Genomic DNA, 16,437 nt, shown 5'->3' on the forward strand with positions numbered 1-16,437 from the left:
TGCATAAATCTCTGCTAATTCCGAGTCACTTGGGAGCTGTGCTTGTCTTTCTGCCCCTCACTCTCTTCCCTCTGTAGTTTTTAGTGCAGCCTCCGCTGCTCCTCAATCTTTGTAAAATTAGAGGAGTCAGATATTGTCTCGGTGTCTGGCAGCGTGTCTGGAGAAATTTATAAACAATATGTCTTTGCACAGCCTGGAAATAAAGAGGGGGTTTGCTCCTGAGCAGCAAAGGGAGGCTGAGCAGACACGGTTTCAAATAGGATTTCTCAGATAATAAAAATTACTTTGCCTCTGATTCCATCAGATCCAGATTCCTCCCTTTTTATCAGCACAGTGCCGGGATGAGGCTGCAATAACGCTGGGAGGTGTCAGGTGCTAGAGGCAGGCAGGAGACAAGAAGAGGGAATCTTTACACAGTATCAGGGTTACTCTATTTGGAAAGGAATTAGGTCCATGAAAGGAGAGATGCCCTTCTGGCAGTGCTGAAACCTGCAGAATTCACCCTGGTTTTACACCGATCCAGCTCAAGATTTTGATGGGGATTTCAAAGGCCTTTGCTGTATTGAATGCTGGATGCATTTCATATCCATGAATTAACATCCCCCCTCTCCCAAAAACAGATTGGCTGAACGATGCAGCAGTGCACAAAGCTACCCCTGCTGCACTTTTAAATCTAATGACACCTCTTTCTTTTCTCAGATTTTATCTCTTCTATCAGCCTTGTTAAATACATATTATTCTTTCATGCTCTTAAGTTCAAAGCAAATAGCCATCAACAATCTTTTGTTCACACGAGACAACACATTCGGAGATGGTTTGTTTGGCCTGGTTAATTAAAAGCTGTAAAATCCCTGCTTGATTTCTCAAGTTCTTTACTTAAAAAGTATGTGTGACAATTTTAATGAGCTCTCACTTCTTCCCCATAGCCTCATGGCTTCTGCACAAACTTTGCAAACTCTTCTTTTTGAACATCACACAGAGCTCTGACTCCAGCAGATCCTGGGGAGGCTGTTTGTTTTCTCTTCCTGCACATGGTGCTCATCTCCTCTCCTGATGGAGTCACTCAGAGGAGAATTTCAATATTTGTATCTGATGGGCTCAAAGTAAAAGAGGGTCAGGTTAGGAAGAAAGCAGGAAGAAATATTCCACAGTGTGGGTGATAAAACTCTGCCACAGGGTGCCCAGAGCAGCTGTGGCTGCCCCTGGATCCCTGGAAGTGTCCAAGGCCAGGTTGGACATTGGGGCTTGGAGCAGCCTGGGATCATGGAAGGTGTCCCTGCCCATGGAACTGGATGGGCTTTGAGGTCCCTTCCAACCCAAACCATTCCACAATTCTATATGGAATGATATTTCTGTGTATTCCCAATTTGCCCTGGTGTGCAGGAACTTTGCATGAACTGGACTTTCATCTCTTCTTTTCCTCACAGCAGCTTGGGTTAATTGAGCTGTTCACCCAGAGGCAGCACCAGGCAGGAGCACAGGAGGCAGCAGGACTCTGATCAGGATTTAAACATTCTGTAAGTCAGAGATGCCAGTCTAGAGTTAGGCCCGTGCTTAAGCAATCCCTTGCTGCCTCAGGGCTTTACGAACATCTGGGTCCTGAGTTCTTCCTTCTCCTGCTTTCACAGCCGTGCAGTTATCAGATCTGCTTCAGATCTCATGCTTTTGGTCCTTTGACAGGCACTTATTTACTTATTGAGAGAAGTCCAGTTTTCCTGGCAGACAAAATATTCTCCCTGCATGATGTCGGACAAGTTAAACTTTTCTGTCTCGTCTCAGCACTGGGAATTACCTTGTCTGGTGATGCAGCTGTTGAGAATTATTATCTATAGCCTTCACACAGCCTCAAATGTTGTGAAAAGGAATGGTTTCCAGCAAGCCTTTCAGCAGGTGAGACGTGCCTTTCACAGCTTCTTTCTAAACCACTTGTCAGAGCTTGATCCAAAGCCCATTAAAGGCAATATTCCCATTGCCTTCTGCATCACAGCTCCCTGATTTGAGAGACAAATGGGAGAGGACGAAGTGCAGCCCCTCTGAGCCCACCCACAGCATAAAATCGTTGCTCTGGGGGAGTTTAGGGCAACTTTGCTGCTCTTGGCACCTGTGGCAGTGTTTCACAGGGCACTGCTGGTTTTCTTCTGGCATTTGAAATGCATAGTCTTGATTTTCTGCTGTGCTCTGTCTTCCCAGCCTTCTCCTGACAGAGACCTCAGGACACCTGGAAATTTCTCACTTTTTTAAACAATTTTCTTTCATTCCCTTCCCCACTAAACTAATTACTCTGGAGTCCTTTGTGCTCTCACACAAGTTGTGCCTGAGTATCTTATTTGCTGCTCACTCTAATTGTTGTTAGGTAGCGTGACCTGTTTCAAACAACTCTGCAGCTTTTATTGAGCAGATTTTCTCTCTGCCAAGCTCCATTTTGATCCATTGAAAGAGCCATTCCATCCCCAGCCTGCCCAGCCATTGAAATATTGTTTCAGAAAAGCATTTCCTCAGATCAAACGTGACACTGTCAGCTCTTGAGTGGGTACAAACACCTCTTAGTGACTAAATGAGAGAGATGTGAATTATCAAGGTCTCGATTCATCATGAAGAATACAGGGATGAAAAATCTGAGGCATGACCAAGTTTCAGTGAAAAAGCTGTAAGCAGAATCCACAGGGGCTTCAAAGCTTCTTCCCTTTGCTATTCTGTATTTAACAGATTGGTTTTTCCTGTGTATTTACCTACATTGAAGCTTTTGGGAATAGAGATTGTCTCTTCTTTTTTTTTTTTTTTTTGCTTTATGCCACGTCTGGATTTTGATTTCCACCTAAGAGCTTTTAGGTGCAACTGCAGTAAAAGTAACAGGTTGTCAATATTTGATGGAGAGAAAGACACTGAGGTGGCTTGTTATAAATTATTATTCAGGTACCCAATTTCTGAACATTTGCTGATTCACACTGGAATCCCTTTGGATACTGTTTGATGAACACCATATGTTACCCAGGCACTCGATTGCATCCCCTCTTTTATCACCAGCAGTTCTTCTGGTGGTTGGTGCAAGCTGACGTGAAGAAATGCATCATTAATGCAAAAAATATTGCAGAGGCAGAAGGGGAATACTTGGAAATGTTTCTTCATTTTCAAAGCTGCCTTTGAAACAGTGTCATAGGTGTGTCCCCACACAGAGGGAGAGGAAGGACCCAGGGGCTCCTGTGTTGATCCACAGGAGTGACAGCAGCTCAGTTCATGGGATCACAGAACCATGGAATATCCTGAGCTGGAAGGGACCCACAGGGATCATCCAGTCCCACCCCTGGCCCTGCCCACACACCCCAACACTCCCACCCTGGGCATCCCTGGCAGCGCTGCCCAAACGCTCCTGGAGCTCTGGCAGCCTCGGGGCCGTGCCCATTCCCTGGGGAGCCTGGGCAGTGCCCAGCACCCTCTGGGGGAAGAACCTTTCCCTAAAATCCAACCTAACCCCGCCCTGGCACAACTTCATTCATCCTTCCTTATCCAAAAAATATCAATCAGCTGATGCATCACTGTATTGAGGAGGGGACTTTGGTGCTTCCTATTCTGCTCTGCTCCAGTTCAATACGATGGATTTTTAAACCTGAACTTATTTCTTCACTGTACCACCAGTGGCAAACCAGGAGGTGCTGCAGTACCTGGTGATTATTGCCAAGGAAACAAAGATTTTTCATTCAAGCTTAAATCCCTTCCCCTCTCAGCAGCACACCCCAGTGACAGCGTGCCCAGCACCACAGGAACACGTGCTCTTCTGCCGGTCCTAAACCCACCTTGCCCTACTCAGGAGCAGATCTTTGTGCAGGGAAAGGTCAGATGAGTGTGGGAGACATGAGATTGGGGGGTTGTGAGCGAGAAGATCAGCAGAAATGCAAGCTGAGTGCTTCTGCTTTTCAGCTGAGAGGCTGGGAGGGTGTAACAGAAGCAGGACAAGGTCTGATGTGTGTTCTACTTGCAGCTACAAATGTATGAATGCCAGAATGGGAAACAGAAACACACTGTGATGGTTTTTTTGTGTGTTTAATGGTTCTCATGCTCCTGCCAGCTCCAACTTCTGCTCTTGTGACTGTTCATTTCCTTTAATAATTCAGTACATCACCCAATCTTATGTTGTTAGTAATAAATATTAAATACTCAAGCTGTGATGCATGAATTAGATATTTTCTATTTTATGAAAGGAGCCTTGTATTAGAGTTAAACATCAATTAAATGAGGGATAGAAAAAATGATACAGTGCTGCTGTGAGTGAGTGGAGCCTGGTTTCCTGTGGAGTTGGGGCTTACAGTGGATTTTTTTGAATGTAAGGAAATGTGGCATTTGGGTGCAGATCCTCTGATGCCTGTTACGGACTGAGCTTAGTGTCAAGAGGAGATGCACATAGAGACCCTGACTCCATTTCTATGGAAATTCCAGGACCTTCATGTCCTAAATTTCCTTTAAACTCAGAAAAAAATTTGTTCAAGAAGTTCCACGTTTACCAGGTGCAGCGGGTGGATGTTGAAGAGCTGGGAAAAAACACTCCAAAATATTACAGACTAATATTTTCTGACCTAAAGTTCATTGCTAATTCAGCTTTGATATTAAAACCCTCTACTTTTAGATGTGTGTTCTGTGTGATTCTGAAGAAAAAACCCCAGATCCTGAAGTCCTGGCCTTGTATGTGACAGCAGAAGGGTGCCAGGCACACAGTGACAGCTGATCCAAGGAAATCATATCCAATTCTTGTCCTGACTTACATCCCAAAGCATCTCATTAACACAAAAAAAAAATATAAGAACAAGCTTAAAAATGAATTCTGTCCATAAGAGTGGTCCTGAATTTACCACTAAATGCAATTTTCCCAATACTCTGCAAACTGATATAAAACAACTCAGTGACTCCAAGGTGGTTCGAGGGCCCTGTGAGACACTGATGGATTTGATTTGGCTCCTTGGCTGGTGAGGTGGCATTTGAGCATCTCAGCCAGTCTGATAATATCTTTTAATAATCCTGACACAATTCCATGGGCAGCTGGGCTCACACACAGCCTTATCTTGGCTTAGGAGCACTGGGATCTGTAAAAAAAAGCAGAACATGGTAAAATAGAACATAAGTAAGTAGCAAATTGAGTCTTTTGACTTTTTCTTGAGACTCCAGATTTTGCTGTAAGAAAGTCACCTGGAAAAGTGAATGACCAGCCCCAGTTTGCCAACAAAACATTTCTAATATAGAAATTAATAAGCAGCAGAGGTGAAAATTGGTTAACACGTGTTCAGCTTGCTGGAGAAGAGAAAAATCACAATGGAAACGTTTAAATATCAAAAGCAGCACTGCACTTCTGTTACTGTGCCTCTGCCAGAGGACTCTTCAATTTCTATTTTTCTACTGTTGCCCAGGACAGTTGTGGATTCCCCATCCTTGAGGCGTCCAAGGCCAGGTAGAATGGGGCTTGGAGCCACCTGGGATGCTGGAAGGTGTCCCTGCCCACGGCAGGGGGTGGGGTGAGCTTTAAGATCCCATCCAACCCAAACCATTCTGGGATTCCATGATTCCATTTTGTTTGTTTTTCCCCAGGGTGGTGCTCCTGGAGGATGGCAGCCTCAGGATCTACAACATCTCCAAGGCAGACGCTGGGATTTACACTTGTGTAGCCACCAACCAGTTTGGAGCTGCCAGAAACTCAGGGAACCTGATTGTGAAAGGTACTTCAGGGTTTCCTTCTTTTGTGGAGCGAGATGAGCTTTAAAGTCCCTTCCAACCCAACCCGTTCTAGGATTCTCTGATTTGAATTTGTAATTTTTTTCCTTAATATCCTTGTTTTCAGTACTATCAGAATGGTTGCTGTAGCCTGAAGGATGGTTTTCTCCCTAACTTTGCATCTGGCAAAAATCTTTTTAATATTCACCTTCTGACAGAGCAATTAGCACTGATACAGCTCAGAGTGTGGCCTGAGACAGTGCTGCAGCACAGCCAGCAATGAAAACACCAAGAACTTCAGGGTTTCAGCAGCTCTGACTTCATTAAGGTTCTGTCCCCTCTCACATGTCCCATACATGGCAGCGATATGGGAAAATCCCACTAAAACATGAGAAAAAAAAATTATTTTGTTTGGCATTTATGAAGTTTATTAAAACACTGAGTAACAACATGGTATAAAAATGATCTTGTTTGCAGGGAACATTTGGTTTTGTTTCCCCTCTGGAGAAGTTTGGGCTGTTCAATTATAGGCCTCATTGCTTCAGCATTATTTTCAACTGAAATGTCAGAACTTGGGAAAGCATAGCTAATGTGCAAATTAAGTTTATTGCTGCTCATCGAGTTGTTTATTCTTTGTGGGAGAAGTCTTTATTACACCTCCAGCACTCACAACATCTTCCCTCTTTTCTCCTCTGGAATGGGATTTGCCATATAATGTGTGTTGGCTGTTGCTAAGCGAGATGGATGGATAAGGCAGAACCAAGAGCTTTTAAGAAGCTTTTAAAAGTATTTGAGGTGGAAGTTTTGAGTACAAGCCCATAAAAGAAGCAGCAAATATCACCCAGGTGAACATTCTGCATTAGTGGGGATGAGGAGGATACAATGAGAAGTGCAAGGGGATGGGAACACCATAATAAATGAATTTATTTTTTGTTATCACTACTAAAAAACACACCTCATGCTCAAACCCAATGTACTTCTCAAAAGGGCAGTTTTCAATATTTATTTGGTGGAGGTAAACAGGTGCCTGCCAGTAATAAAGGAGATTTCTTATGATAACAGCAGTGTTCAAGGCCAGGTTGGACAGGGCTTAGAGCACCCTGAGATGGTGGGAGGTGTCCCTGCTCATGGCAGGGGTGGCACTGGGTGGGATTTAAGGTCCTTTCCAACCCAAATCTTTGCAGAATTCTGTGATGTAACAATCACTTAAATTCTGGAGTTAAGCCGTGATGAGCACTGAACTAACACAGCTCGTGCACATTTCTCCTCCTCTCACATTATTTTCAGAGCATTTTAATATTGTTGAAGAGATTCTGCTCTCATTTTCTACATGGGTCTAAATTCTCACCACTTTATAACACTTCCATGCACAAAAGCTTTATTCAAGGGAATTGCTTACAACAAAGTGGTTGTTATCTCTAATCTCTCTGCCAGTCATATCAACAAAAGTGAAGCCGTATAAACCCATTTCTTTCCCCTTCAGTGAGCTGATACTTCCCTTCATGAGAGCTGCAAGTTTGGGTTTCGATCTAATGGATTAAAAATGATCAAATAAATTATTTTCCTGCCTGGGAACATCTTTGAAGCTGTAATATGAGTGGTGCTGTGGAGTAAATTACCGCTAACATTAATACAGGTTAAGGATGTCAATGTATAAAGTAAGTGGAGATGAGCAGCAATTTTGGTTTTGCTGCAAGTTTTGGCCAGGAGAATTCTTCAAATCTTTTTTTAAGAGTTTTTAAGAGAAATCAGCACTTTTCAACTGAAATCATAATTGTTGATTATGGGCTGTATGATGTAATATAATTTAGGGTGTTCCTAATACAAATATAAACTAATTTCAGGTGTTCCTCTCACAACTGCTCACTCTCAGGCACACAACTCGGTTGTGGGGCTGGTGCTGCCATAGGAGTGGTCTAAAATTGTCACTGGATTAGAGAGAATTCCCTTTATTACAGAACATTGGGGCCAATTTGAAATCACTTCCCAAATGGTACAAAACTCCCTCAATAGCTGCTCTTTTTACAAGCATTTTAACAGAAAAGGATCTAATTTTTTTGCCTCCTCAGAAAGGACTGTCATCACTATTCCACCTTCTGACACGGATGCAACAGTTGGAGAGAGCATTGTCCTGCCATGCCAGGTGTCCCACGACCCCTCCCTGGACGTGCTGTTCTCGTGGTCATTCAATGGCCAGAGAATTGATTTGAGCAGAGGAATCCATCACTTTGAAAGGATTGGAAGAGTGAGTTTCCCCAACTCCTTAATGAAACTCTTTGCCACAGTCTTTACACGACACAAATGTTTGCCATAATTCCTTCCTCGCTGTTTATATGCCTGGCAAATCACTGTTTCTTTACAAGGGCTGCAACCATTTATTTTTCTTCCCTAAATTTCATAAAGGCACTTGAGTTATTTGTGAAGCCATAATAAAAATGTCCCCATGAAAGAAACTGATGATAGCTATGAATATTTTAATTTAAAAGCTGAATTTTTTATTAATATTGAGCAATTTATTAAAATGCCCAGTATGGAAAGCATGTTGTGAGTGATTAGTTTGGGGTTTTTTTTATTTTTTTTTTGTATCTCTCCAGGAATCTGCTGGGGATTTGATGATAAGAAATATTCAGCTGCATCATTCTGGGAAATATGTGTGCATGGTGCAAACTTCTTTAGACAGTCAATCTGCAACAGCAGATATAATTGTGAGAGGTATGTCTGTAAGGGAGACACACACATGTCCTAGAGGAATTAGGAATACTTAACATCAGCTGCTGTTTGAATGACTCCTGGCATATCAATTCCACATCTCAATAGTGAAATGTTTCATATCTTGTACTCTTGGCCCCAAAATTGTGGCCAGCATGATCCTGGTGTTCAGCCAACTCAGGGAAACCTCTGCAGTCCTGCTGTGGTCTATTTGCAAAATTTTCTAGCCACACAGGTCAGAGGGAGGTCTTCTGATCTCAGCAGTGTTGTCGTTTCCTCCAGGAATCTCTGGGTCACTCTGCAGGCTGGGAAAATCAAAAGACCTCATTCCTTTCCCCTACTTGGAGATAATGTGAAATAATATTTTCTAACTCAGTTTTTTACCACCAGCAGTGAGGAAATGCTGTCATGGGAGCAGATCTGTAAGCCCTAAGAGAAATCAGGAATCTGTGTAGTGCACCATCCTGCATTCTTCCTGAACCTCAGTTTTGATTAAATTCAGTAGGAATTCTCAAAATGTTCGATGGTTCAACAAAAGACAACATTGGGTGCCTTTCTCTGTCAGACACAAAAAAGAAATCATTCCTTTGTTTGCAGTTTTCATGTTAGTGACATCAAGACATTAATTTTCCTGACTCATAAAAATGTAATCCAGGCGTGGAGCCATCATTTAGGGATTGTGCTGCTTTCATGACGCTGCAGCTTCATGAATAATTCCTCTGACTTGAGAAAGTAAGAGTTGCCCAACCCATTCCAGCAGTGAATCTTCTCTTCCCAATACCTTCCTCTTAAAATGCTGATCGTGTCAGGCCCCCCAGGTCCACCAGAAGATGTTAAAGTTGAACATGTTTCTAGCACGACTGCTGGGTTATCCTGGAAGCCTGGAGTAGATAACAACAGCCCAGTGCAGATCTACAGTGTGCAGACCAGGACTCCCTTCTCGGTGGGATGGCAGGCGGTTGCCACAGGTAAACAATTCAGGAGTTGTCTTGGATTTTTTGTTTTGTTTATACAATGAATTACCTCAAAAATCCATTGTTGGTGTCACAATTACCTTTAGCTCCCGAGGTCATTAATGGCAGGACTCACAAGGCCACAGTGGTGGATTTAAGCCCCTGGGTTGAGTACGAGTTCCGGGTGGTTGCCAGCAACGGCGTTGGGATTGGGGAGCCGAGCAGGCCATCGGCTCTGCTGAAAACCAAAGCAGCAGGTAAGGCCCTACTTTCTGCCAGTTTTTTCCCAGCTCTCAACTGTGGGGATTTCACTGCAGCAGAGTCACTCACTCCTACAGGGTTATTTACCCAATTCCATAGGCAGGAAGCCTTCCACAAGAGCGCGTTACTGGATGGGGCTTGGAGCAGCCTGGGACAGTGGGAGGTGTCCCTGCCCATGGCAGGGGTGGCACTGGATGGGCTTTGAGGTCCCTTCCAACCCCAACCATTCTGGGATTCCACGATAAAAGCTGGAGTTAGCCTATGCTCCTCCCTTTGATATGTCCCAACCAACCTTTCACTCAAGCAATTGGGGAGAACACCTTTTGTTCTCCCAATTAAATCCAAGTTTTTACTGTGCTCAGGGACTTTCACAGGAAATGATAACTCCACTCTCTGAATATCCCTTGGCTGCAGAGGTGTTTGATATCTGAGCATCAGTAAGGAAAAGGATATTGGCTTTAACTTTGGATATTGGAGGAAATAAATCCAAAGCCCGGTGAAGCCAACAGCTTCCACTGACTCCAGAGTGGGATCCTTGCTATCTGTCTGACCTTCACTCTTTTATCTTTGGGGACTTGGAACCTCACGGGAAGCTGCCTCACTCTTGGGTGACCAACACTGTCAATCCTTTGACCTGTTCAATCTGGTACGATTTATTTGCAGCCCAAACCTTTGGTTTATGTTTCTCACAGCCCCCTGCTTATCAATTCTCTCCCGCCTATAAAATCAGTATTTGTAGGATGGAAAGCAGTAAAATGGGAGCAGCTTTTACAATCCACTTTCTCTTCTCTATTTATCTCATTTGCCAAGCTCTGAAGTTTGGCAAGCTGCATTTCAGGACAGAACTCAAAATACAGTATTGTACATTATACAGAAGAAAATACAGGGTTTTTTAGAACATGGAATCCATTTGTTTCTGGGAATAGAATCCCAGAATGGTTTGGATTGGTAGGGACCCTAACGACCATCTTGTTCCAACCCCCAGCACCTTCCATAGAAGGTCAGATTTTAAAAATTTCCCAACAGACTATCTCAAATAAATATTTTCCATTACATGATTGATCACAAAGCCCAAATTAATCTTGAGAAGGTTTTTGTTGCTGTTACCACCGTGGGGCTTTGCAAAGTGGGAGATTCAAAACCAGACACTCAGGGAGAGCTTTCATCTTCTGAAACTTTTATTTATTTATTTATTAGAGGGATTCACAAGAGGAGAAAGAAACAATAAAATTATTGTTATTTATTATGGCAATAACACAAGGAAGATTATTTCCTTACAGCATAGCTCTGAAGTTTAACAAAAGGACAGAAAGACTCGTTTCAGGTTTTAGCTGCTCACCCCCTTCACTGCTGTAAATTCTGTCTCAAAACATTACAGTGCTGTGGGAAAATAACAAGTTATCCTAATTTTTTAATCAGAATGAGGAACTGAAGTCAGCAGGATGGTGTGAACAGCAAATGCCTGGCAAGGAAAGGGTGAATTTGGGCTCCACTGTTGTAATAACTATTTTGCCAGCTGAAATATGAGCATTAGTAGGTTTGTGGATGCAAATGAGCCACTGTTCTTTTCATTAAAATGGAGCTGAGAATTAATTGAGCCTCTGTTGGTGCACTCAGCTGTAAATTTTCATCTGTTTCTCAACTCTGACCCAGCTGAAGCTCTTCTGAGCAGCAGCACAAAATTTACCCTGTGCAAATGTAGTAAGTACTGAACACATTTAACACATGAGCTAATTGAGCATCAGTTGGTTCATGAAACAGTGAAACACCAGGCTTGAAAGTTTGTTTTGCCATTTCCATGCAGTTCTTGTTAGTCTGAAATTATTTGCCTCTGATGTGCCCAAAGACATTGATTGTGAGTGACAAAAATGAACAGCTCTGCAAAACCCTCCAGGAGAGCCGGGCTGTTTGCACTTGCACTCACTTTTATGGCTGCACAGCAAAATTATCCTGCAACTCCTCCCGTTTCTAGAGGATGAAAGCAGATAAAGATTTATACATGGACTGGAATCTGTAAATGATAATGAGTTGACTTTAATTTCTGTGAACTTAAGCACTGTTGCTTTTATTGCCACCCCTGGAGCTGGGCTAATGCATTTATCAATGGGAAGGACAACCAGATATGTCAAAACTTGCCCAAAATCTCTGAAAAAACCTTCTGAGATGCAAATACCCCACCTATTTCTCACCCTACACATCAGCTTTTCAGACAGTGAGAGCCGAAAGAAGACAATGACAAAACAATCTTGAAATTTCTAAAGAAAGGGTTCAGAGATGCGCCAGTCCAAATGTCCTGTAGAGGGTTCCTGTCTCTGCCCATTCCAGGGATGTCCTCTTCTCTTATACTTCCCTAGCAGCTGAAAAAGAATATGATATGGCAGAATCATTGAATGGTTTGGGTTGGCAGAGACTTTAAAGAAGAAATATAAAGCAAGAGGAAGGAAATGCTGATATTTTCTTTGCCTCTCCACCATGAGCCCCTTCAGCCTCAACAAAGTTCCCTGATCTCAGTCCTGTACCTCTGGTGCCACACACCTGGGGAATGCTGGAGAAACCCAACCCTAATCAACCAACTTTTGGACACTTGCAGTCTTGGGAGAAGGAGAAAAGCAAATTGCGAGTTTTGAATTTGCTAAGAAAAACATACAACCAATTAAAAAAATTAATATATTGCTCCAACAACATGTTTACTGAACAAATGCATAATTAGTAAATCAGTAGTGTTGCAGCTACAGTCTGAATGGAACATCATTTTGCCAATTAGTTGATGAGGCATAATAATGTCAGATACTTGATGCTCCTAGTTCTTTAATTAATTTTTTGAACCAGGGTACTCATGTATCAAACGCATCTGAGGCTTCAGCCTTAGAAAACGTGTAAACATCATTTCAGTTAATTTCAAACAGGCTGCTGTGCAGTGTAATCCCTGTTCTACCTGTTGACAGGCGGAATAGCTGCAGGTGAGGTAGGAAATGCTCTGATCATCCATTTGGAAAGGCCTCCAAGGTAATCAAGCCCAGCCTTTGGCTGATGACCACCTTGTCCAGAACTGGACACAGCACTCGAGGTGTGGCCTCAGCAGTGCCCAGTGCAGAGGGACAACCACTTCCTGGGTCCTGTGGCCACATTATTGCTGATCCAGGCCAGGTGACCTTGGCCTTCATGGCCACCTGGGCTCATGTTCAGCTGCTGTCACCACCGACCCCAGGCCCTTTTCTGCTGGGCCACTTTCCAACCACTCTTCCCCATCCTGGAGCTCACCATGTGGCTGTTGTGACCCAAGAGCAGTACCCTGCACTTCACCTTGTTGAATCCCACACCACTGGCCCCAGCCCATGGATCCAGCCTGCCCAGATCCTTCTGCAGAGCCTTCCAGCAGAACCACACTCCCACCCAACTTAGTGTCCTCTCTGAACTTCCTCTGAACTTCCGATCCCTTTGTCCAGACCATCCACAAAGACATTAAACAGGACTGGCCCCAGGACTGAGCCTTGGGGAACCAGCTGCAAACACCAGCATCTTTTCTTCTCCAGTTCCTGTGGTGGCACCAACGAACATCAGTGGAGGAGGAGGGGGCCGCTCCGAGCTGGTCATCACATGGGAGGTAACTCTTAGCTCAATTAACCTCAGCTGTCTAATGGGGACGAATCCATGGGTGAAATCACAGCCCTGCTGAAATCCAAAGGCTTTCGGTCACTGTCTTTGGTGGAGCCTGGATTTCACCCTGGATGAGGAGAGCAAGCAGCCTGTAAGATATACAGCAAGTTTGCTGTGTTATAAGGAACAATTTACAAAAATAAACAGTTTAAGAGGCATGTTGTAAAGATGTTTAGAAGTCTGTATAACCCTCTTATCTCCATTGTACAGGAGGTGCTTAACACACTAATCTGCTTGGCCATTTTCTGCATTTACATTTTTCCTACTTTTGTTTACATGTTCCCCATTCTGGAACACTGTGCTGACAAGACATATCCTATTATGCGTTAAAGGAGATGAGCCCTTTAATTCTCCAGCACTCCAGCGAGAGCAGAGAATACACATTTTCAGAGCAGTTAATACCAGACAAGTTGCAAAGGGTGAGTGCAGGTCATTTCAGAGAGTAGAAAGTGAGTGCTGTAGGAAGGAGCCTCCTCTTCCAGCCTCCCAGCAGCTTCCCACAGGCACTGGGATAAAGGCATGGAGCCTCTGGCAAAACCTGGGAAGTGATGGGGCAGCTCCTTGGTCAAAATGTCAAAAATCAGATCAAGAGAAATAAAAAAAATCCCCAGTAGTTAAATAACACCGCTGATGTTTTCCCCTTCCTGTGCTGCAAACAGAGCAAAATTCCACTTTGCCTGAACTAAGTTTTCCTCCATCTGCACCTTTCACTCTTTTGTTTCATTTTCTCCTCTGCTGGTCTCCTCTTTGTTAGCAGAAGAACATGAAAATTGAAAACAACCTGAGCGATCTCAATCAAATTATCCCGTTGGACTCCGTAGTGTGTCCTGAAAAACAGTCAGAAGAAATCCTAATTATGGCCAGCTAACAACTCTGAACACAACTCTGCAGCTTTCTGTGATGAACTCACTAAATGTCTTGATTAAATCTGAGGTCACAGAAGCCTCAAAAACAAATTAAATGCTCTAGAAAGTAGCTTGAACTGTTATAAATCCCCAGTGAGCCACCATCCCTCACATTTAACTCTCTCAGGATGGGAAAAGAGATGAAAAGGGGAATATTGGGGAATTAATGTTTTTAAAACACTCAAGGAAAGACATGTTATAAATGCTAGGGGAGGCTTATTATCATTATTTTTATTATTAGAATTAGAAGGAATTTATGATGAAAATAACAACATAAGTGCCCTGAAATCTTCTGAGGTGCTTCCACGTTTTCCCCCATCATCTCACATTGTTTGTGCTCCCAAGAGTTTGCAGAAGAGGCTGGAGCCAGGACTCAGGTCCTGACCCTATTTCTGCCTTTTTGCACCATTTTCCATGCCTGCTTTTCCATGCCCCTTCCTTTGATGCAAGTATCCGAAATAAATGCAGTTTTACTGAGAAACACTTCCTTCTTCCATTTAATCCTGGTTTTGTTTCATAAATGTCCTCTTGCTTTGAGAAGCCAACGTGGAAGTATTTTTATCTCGTGAAAAACCAAACTTCATGCTGGACACGGTGTTGCTGTAATTGCCTTTTCAGTTTGAGCCTTTCATATGTATCTTGACATGAGATTTTATTAGTAGAAACATCAATTTTGCCATGTTGACTTGCTGGAACATTTCTGTTCTGAAAACTTAAATAAGAATATGGTCATGCACTCGAGGCTTTCTCTTTGCTAAAAGAAAATACATCAGTACTGTACTCACAGGCAGGCAATTATACAACTGACACACATTTCTTTGTATACATTTGTTCTTTCCCAACTCTTTTTTTCCTTTAAAATCATTTCTTTAAAATTAGCATTCCTATGCCCCTTGGGGGGAAAAAAATCTACAAGCTACAACTTGTACTGAATGAAATGCTTTTTAATTTTGCAAACTTCATGCTTGAAAGAGACAACTTTAATGGAGCTCATCAGATCTTTTGTTTCTAAATTGATTGCCCCAATAGATTTATTGTTTTGATTTTTATTTCAGTATTACATTGACAGATGGGGCAAACATTATTATCTTCTCCAAGGCACAGCCAACTAAATCAATACCACTAAAATATAGTCAGGGAATGAAGATTCAGTTAAAACAGTAGATACATGCAAATCTTTGTTGACTGCCTTGTCACCACAGCCAGTGTCAGAAGAACTCCAAAATGGGGAAGGTTTTGGCTACATCGTCATGCTCCGTCCCCTTGGCTCAACAACCTGGACCAAAGCTGTGGTGGCCTCGGTGGAATCCAGCAAATATGTTTATAGGAATGAGAGTATCACACCCCTCTCTCCTTTCGAGGTGAAAGTTGGTGTCTACAACAACGAGGGAGAAGGGACCCTGAGCTCCATTTCCATCGTCTACTCGGGAGAGGATGGTAACACAAGTTACTCTTAGTAGTAATGGGTGTGCAGCAGCAACAGGTCCCAGATATGATCAGGCAGACCTCACAGGGGTATTAAGGACCCTGCTCAAACCTGCTCATTGAGTATTTATAACAGACATGAGGCAGGAGGTGGGACGCTGAAGTAAAAATGACAAGGGGTGGATTTTCAGAATGATTTTCAGTAGAGGGCCTGTTTCAACTAATTTGTCCTCAAGGTGCTCCTGCTGAGTGTGTTGGGAAAACTGGGAGACACTCAAAGGTGTAGCTCTCAGAGGGTTTGGATTTTCAGACCACTCAGTGCAGCCAGTCTCTAAAAATCTGCCCTAGAAGACAGGAAATGATCAATTTTGAAAGGTTTTGCTGAAGTTCCACCAGAAGTGGAGAGTAAAGCTCATGGTTACAGCAGGGGCTCTTCCTGCTGCTCCCCCCAGCATCTCCTCCCCTTGCACTGTCTCTTTGACCACAGCCATGTCCCAGCAGCTGTGTTTTCCTGTGTCCCAGAGCCGCAGATGGCCCCGGCGGGAGCCTCGGCGCTGAGCGTGTCGGCGGCGGCCGTGGAGGTGTCCTGGCTGCCCATCCCCTGGAACCGGCACACGGGCAGGGTGCTGGGCTACGAGGTGAGGGGCTGGGCTATGGGGTGAGGGGCTAGGCTACTGGATATGGGGCTCTTACACCTTGAAGGTGTCCCTTTCCTGTCCAGAATCCTGTTGCTCCTCCTCCCAATCAACAAACTGTTGCTTCCAAGTCAACAGAGCGTGGAGCTCTTCCCCTGACTCTCATTAACAACATCTCACCGGAGATGATCAGGCAGA

The 16,437-nt window shown here is 43.5% G+C and overlaps 1 protein-coding gene across 1 annotated transcript in view; it reads left to right on the forward strand.

Annotated features, from left to right (window-relative positions):
- Positions 1 to 16,437, forward strand: part of CNTN6 (contactin 6) — a gene marked incomplete at both ends in the record, with an annotated part of 98,730 nt that overhangs the window by 75,803 nt on the left and 6,490 nt on the right. Inside the window, 8 exons of the mRNA XM_082288498.1 lie at positions 5,572 to 5,699; positions 7,764 to 7,939; positions 8,289 to 8,406; positions 9,213 to 9,371; positions 9,464 to 9,613; positions 13,151 to 13,221; positions 15,382 to 15,616; positions 16,127 to 16,242. Coding sequence (XP_082144624.1) covers positions 5,572 to 5,699; positions 7,764 to 7,939; positions 8,289 to 8,406; positions 9,213 to 9,371; positions 9,464 to 9,613; positions 13,151 to 13,221; positions 15,382 to 15,616; positions 16,127 to 16,242 — 1,153 coding nt within the window. The remainder of the gene's footprint in view (positions 1 to 5,571; positions 5,700 to 7,763; positions 7,940 to 8,288; positions 8,407 to 9,212; positions 9,372 to 9,463; positions 9,614 to 13,150; positions 13,222 to 15,381; positions 15,617 to 16,126; positions 16,243 to 16,437) is intronic.

The sequence above is a fragment of the Coloeus monedula genome (assembly GCF_965178545.1).
Source record: "Coloeus monedula genome assembly, chromosome: 11".
NCBI lineage: Eukaryota > Metazoa > Chordata > Aves > Passeriformes > Corvidae > Coloeus > Coloeus monedula.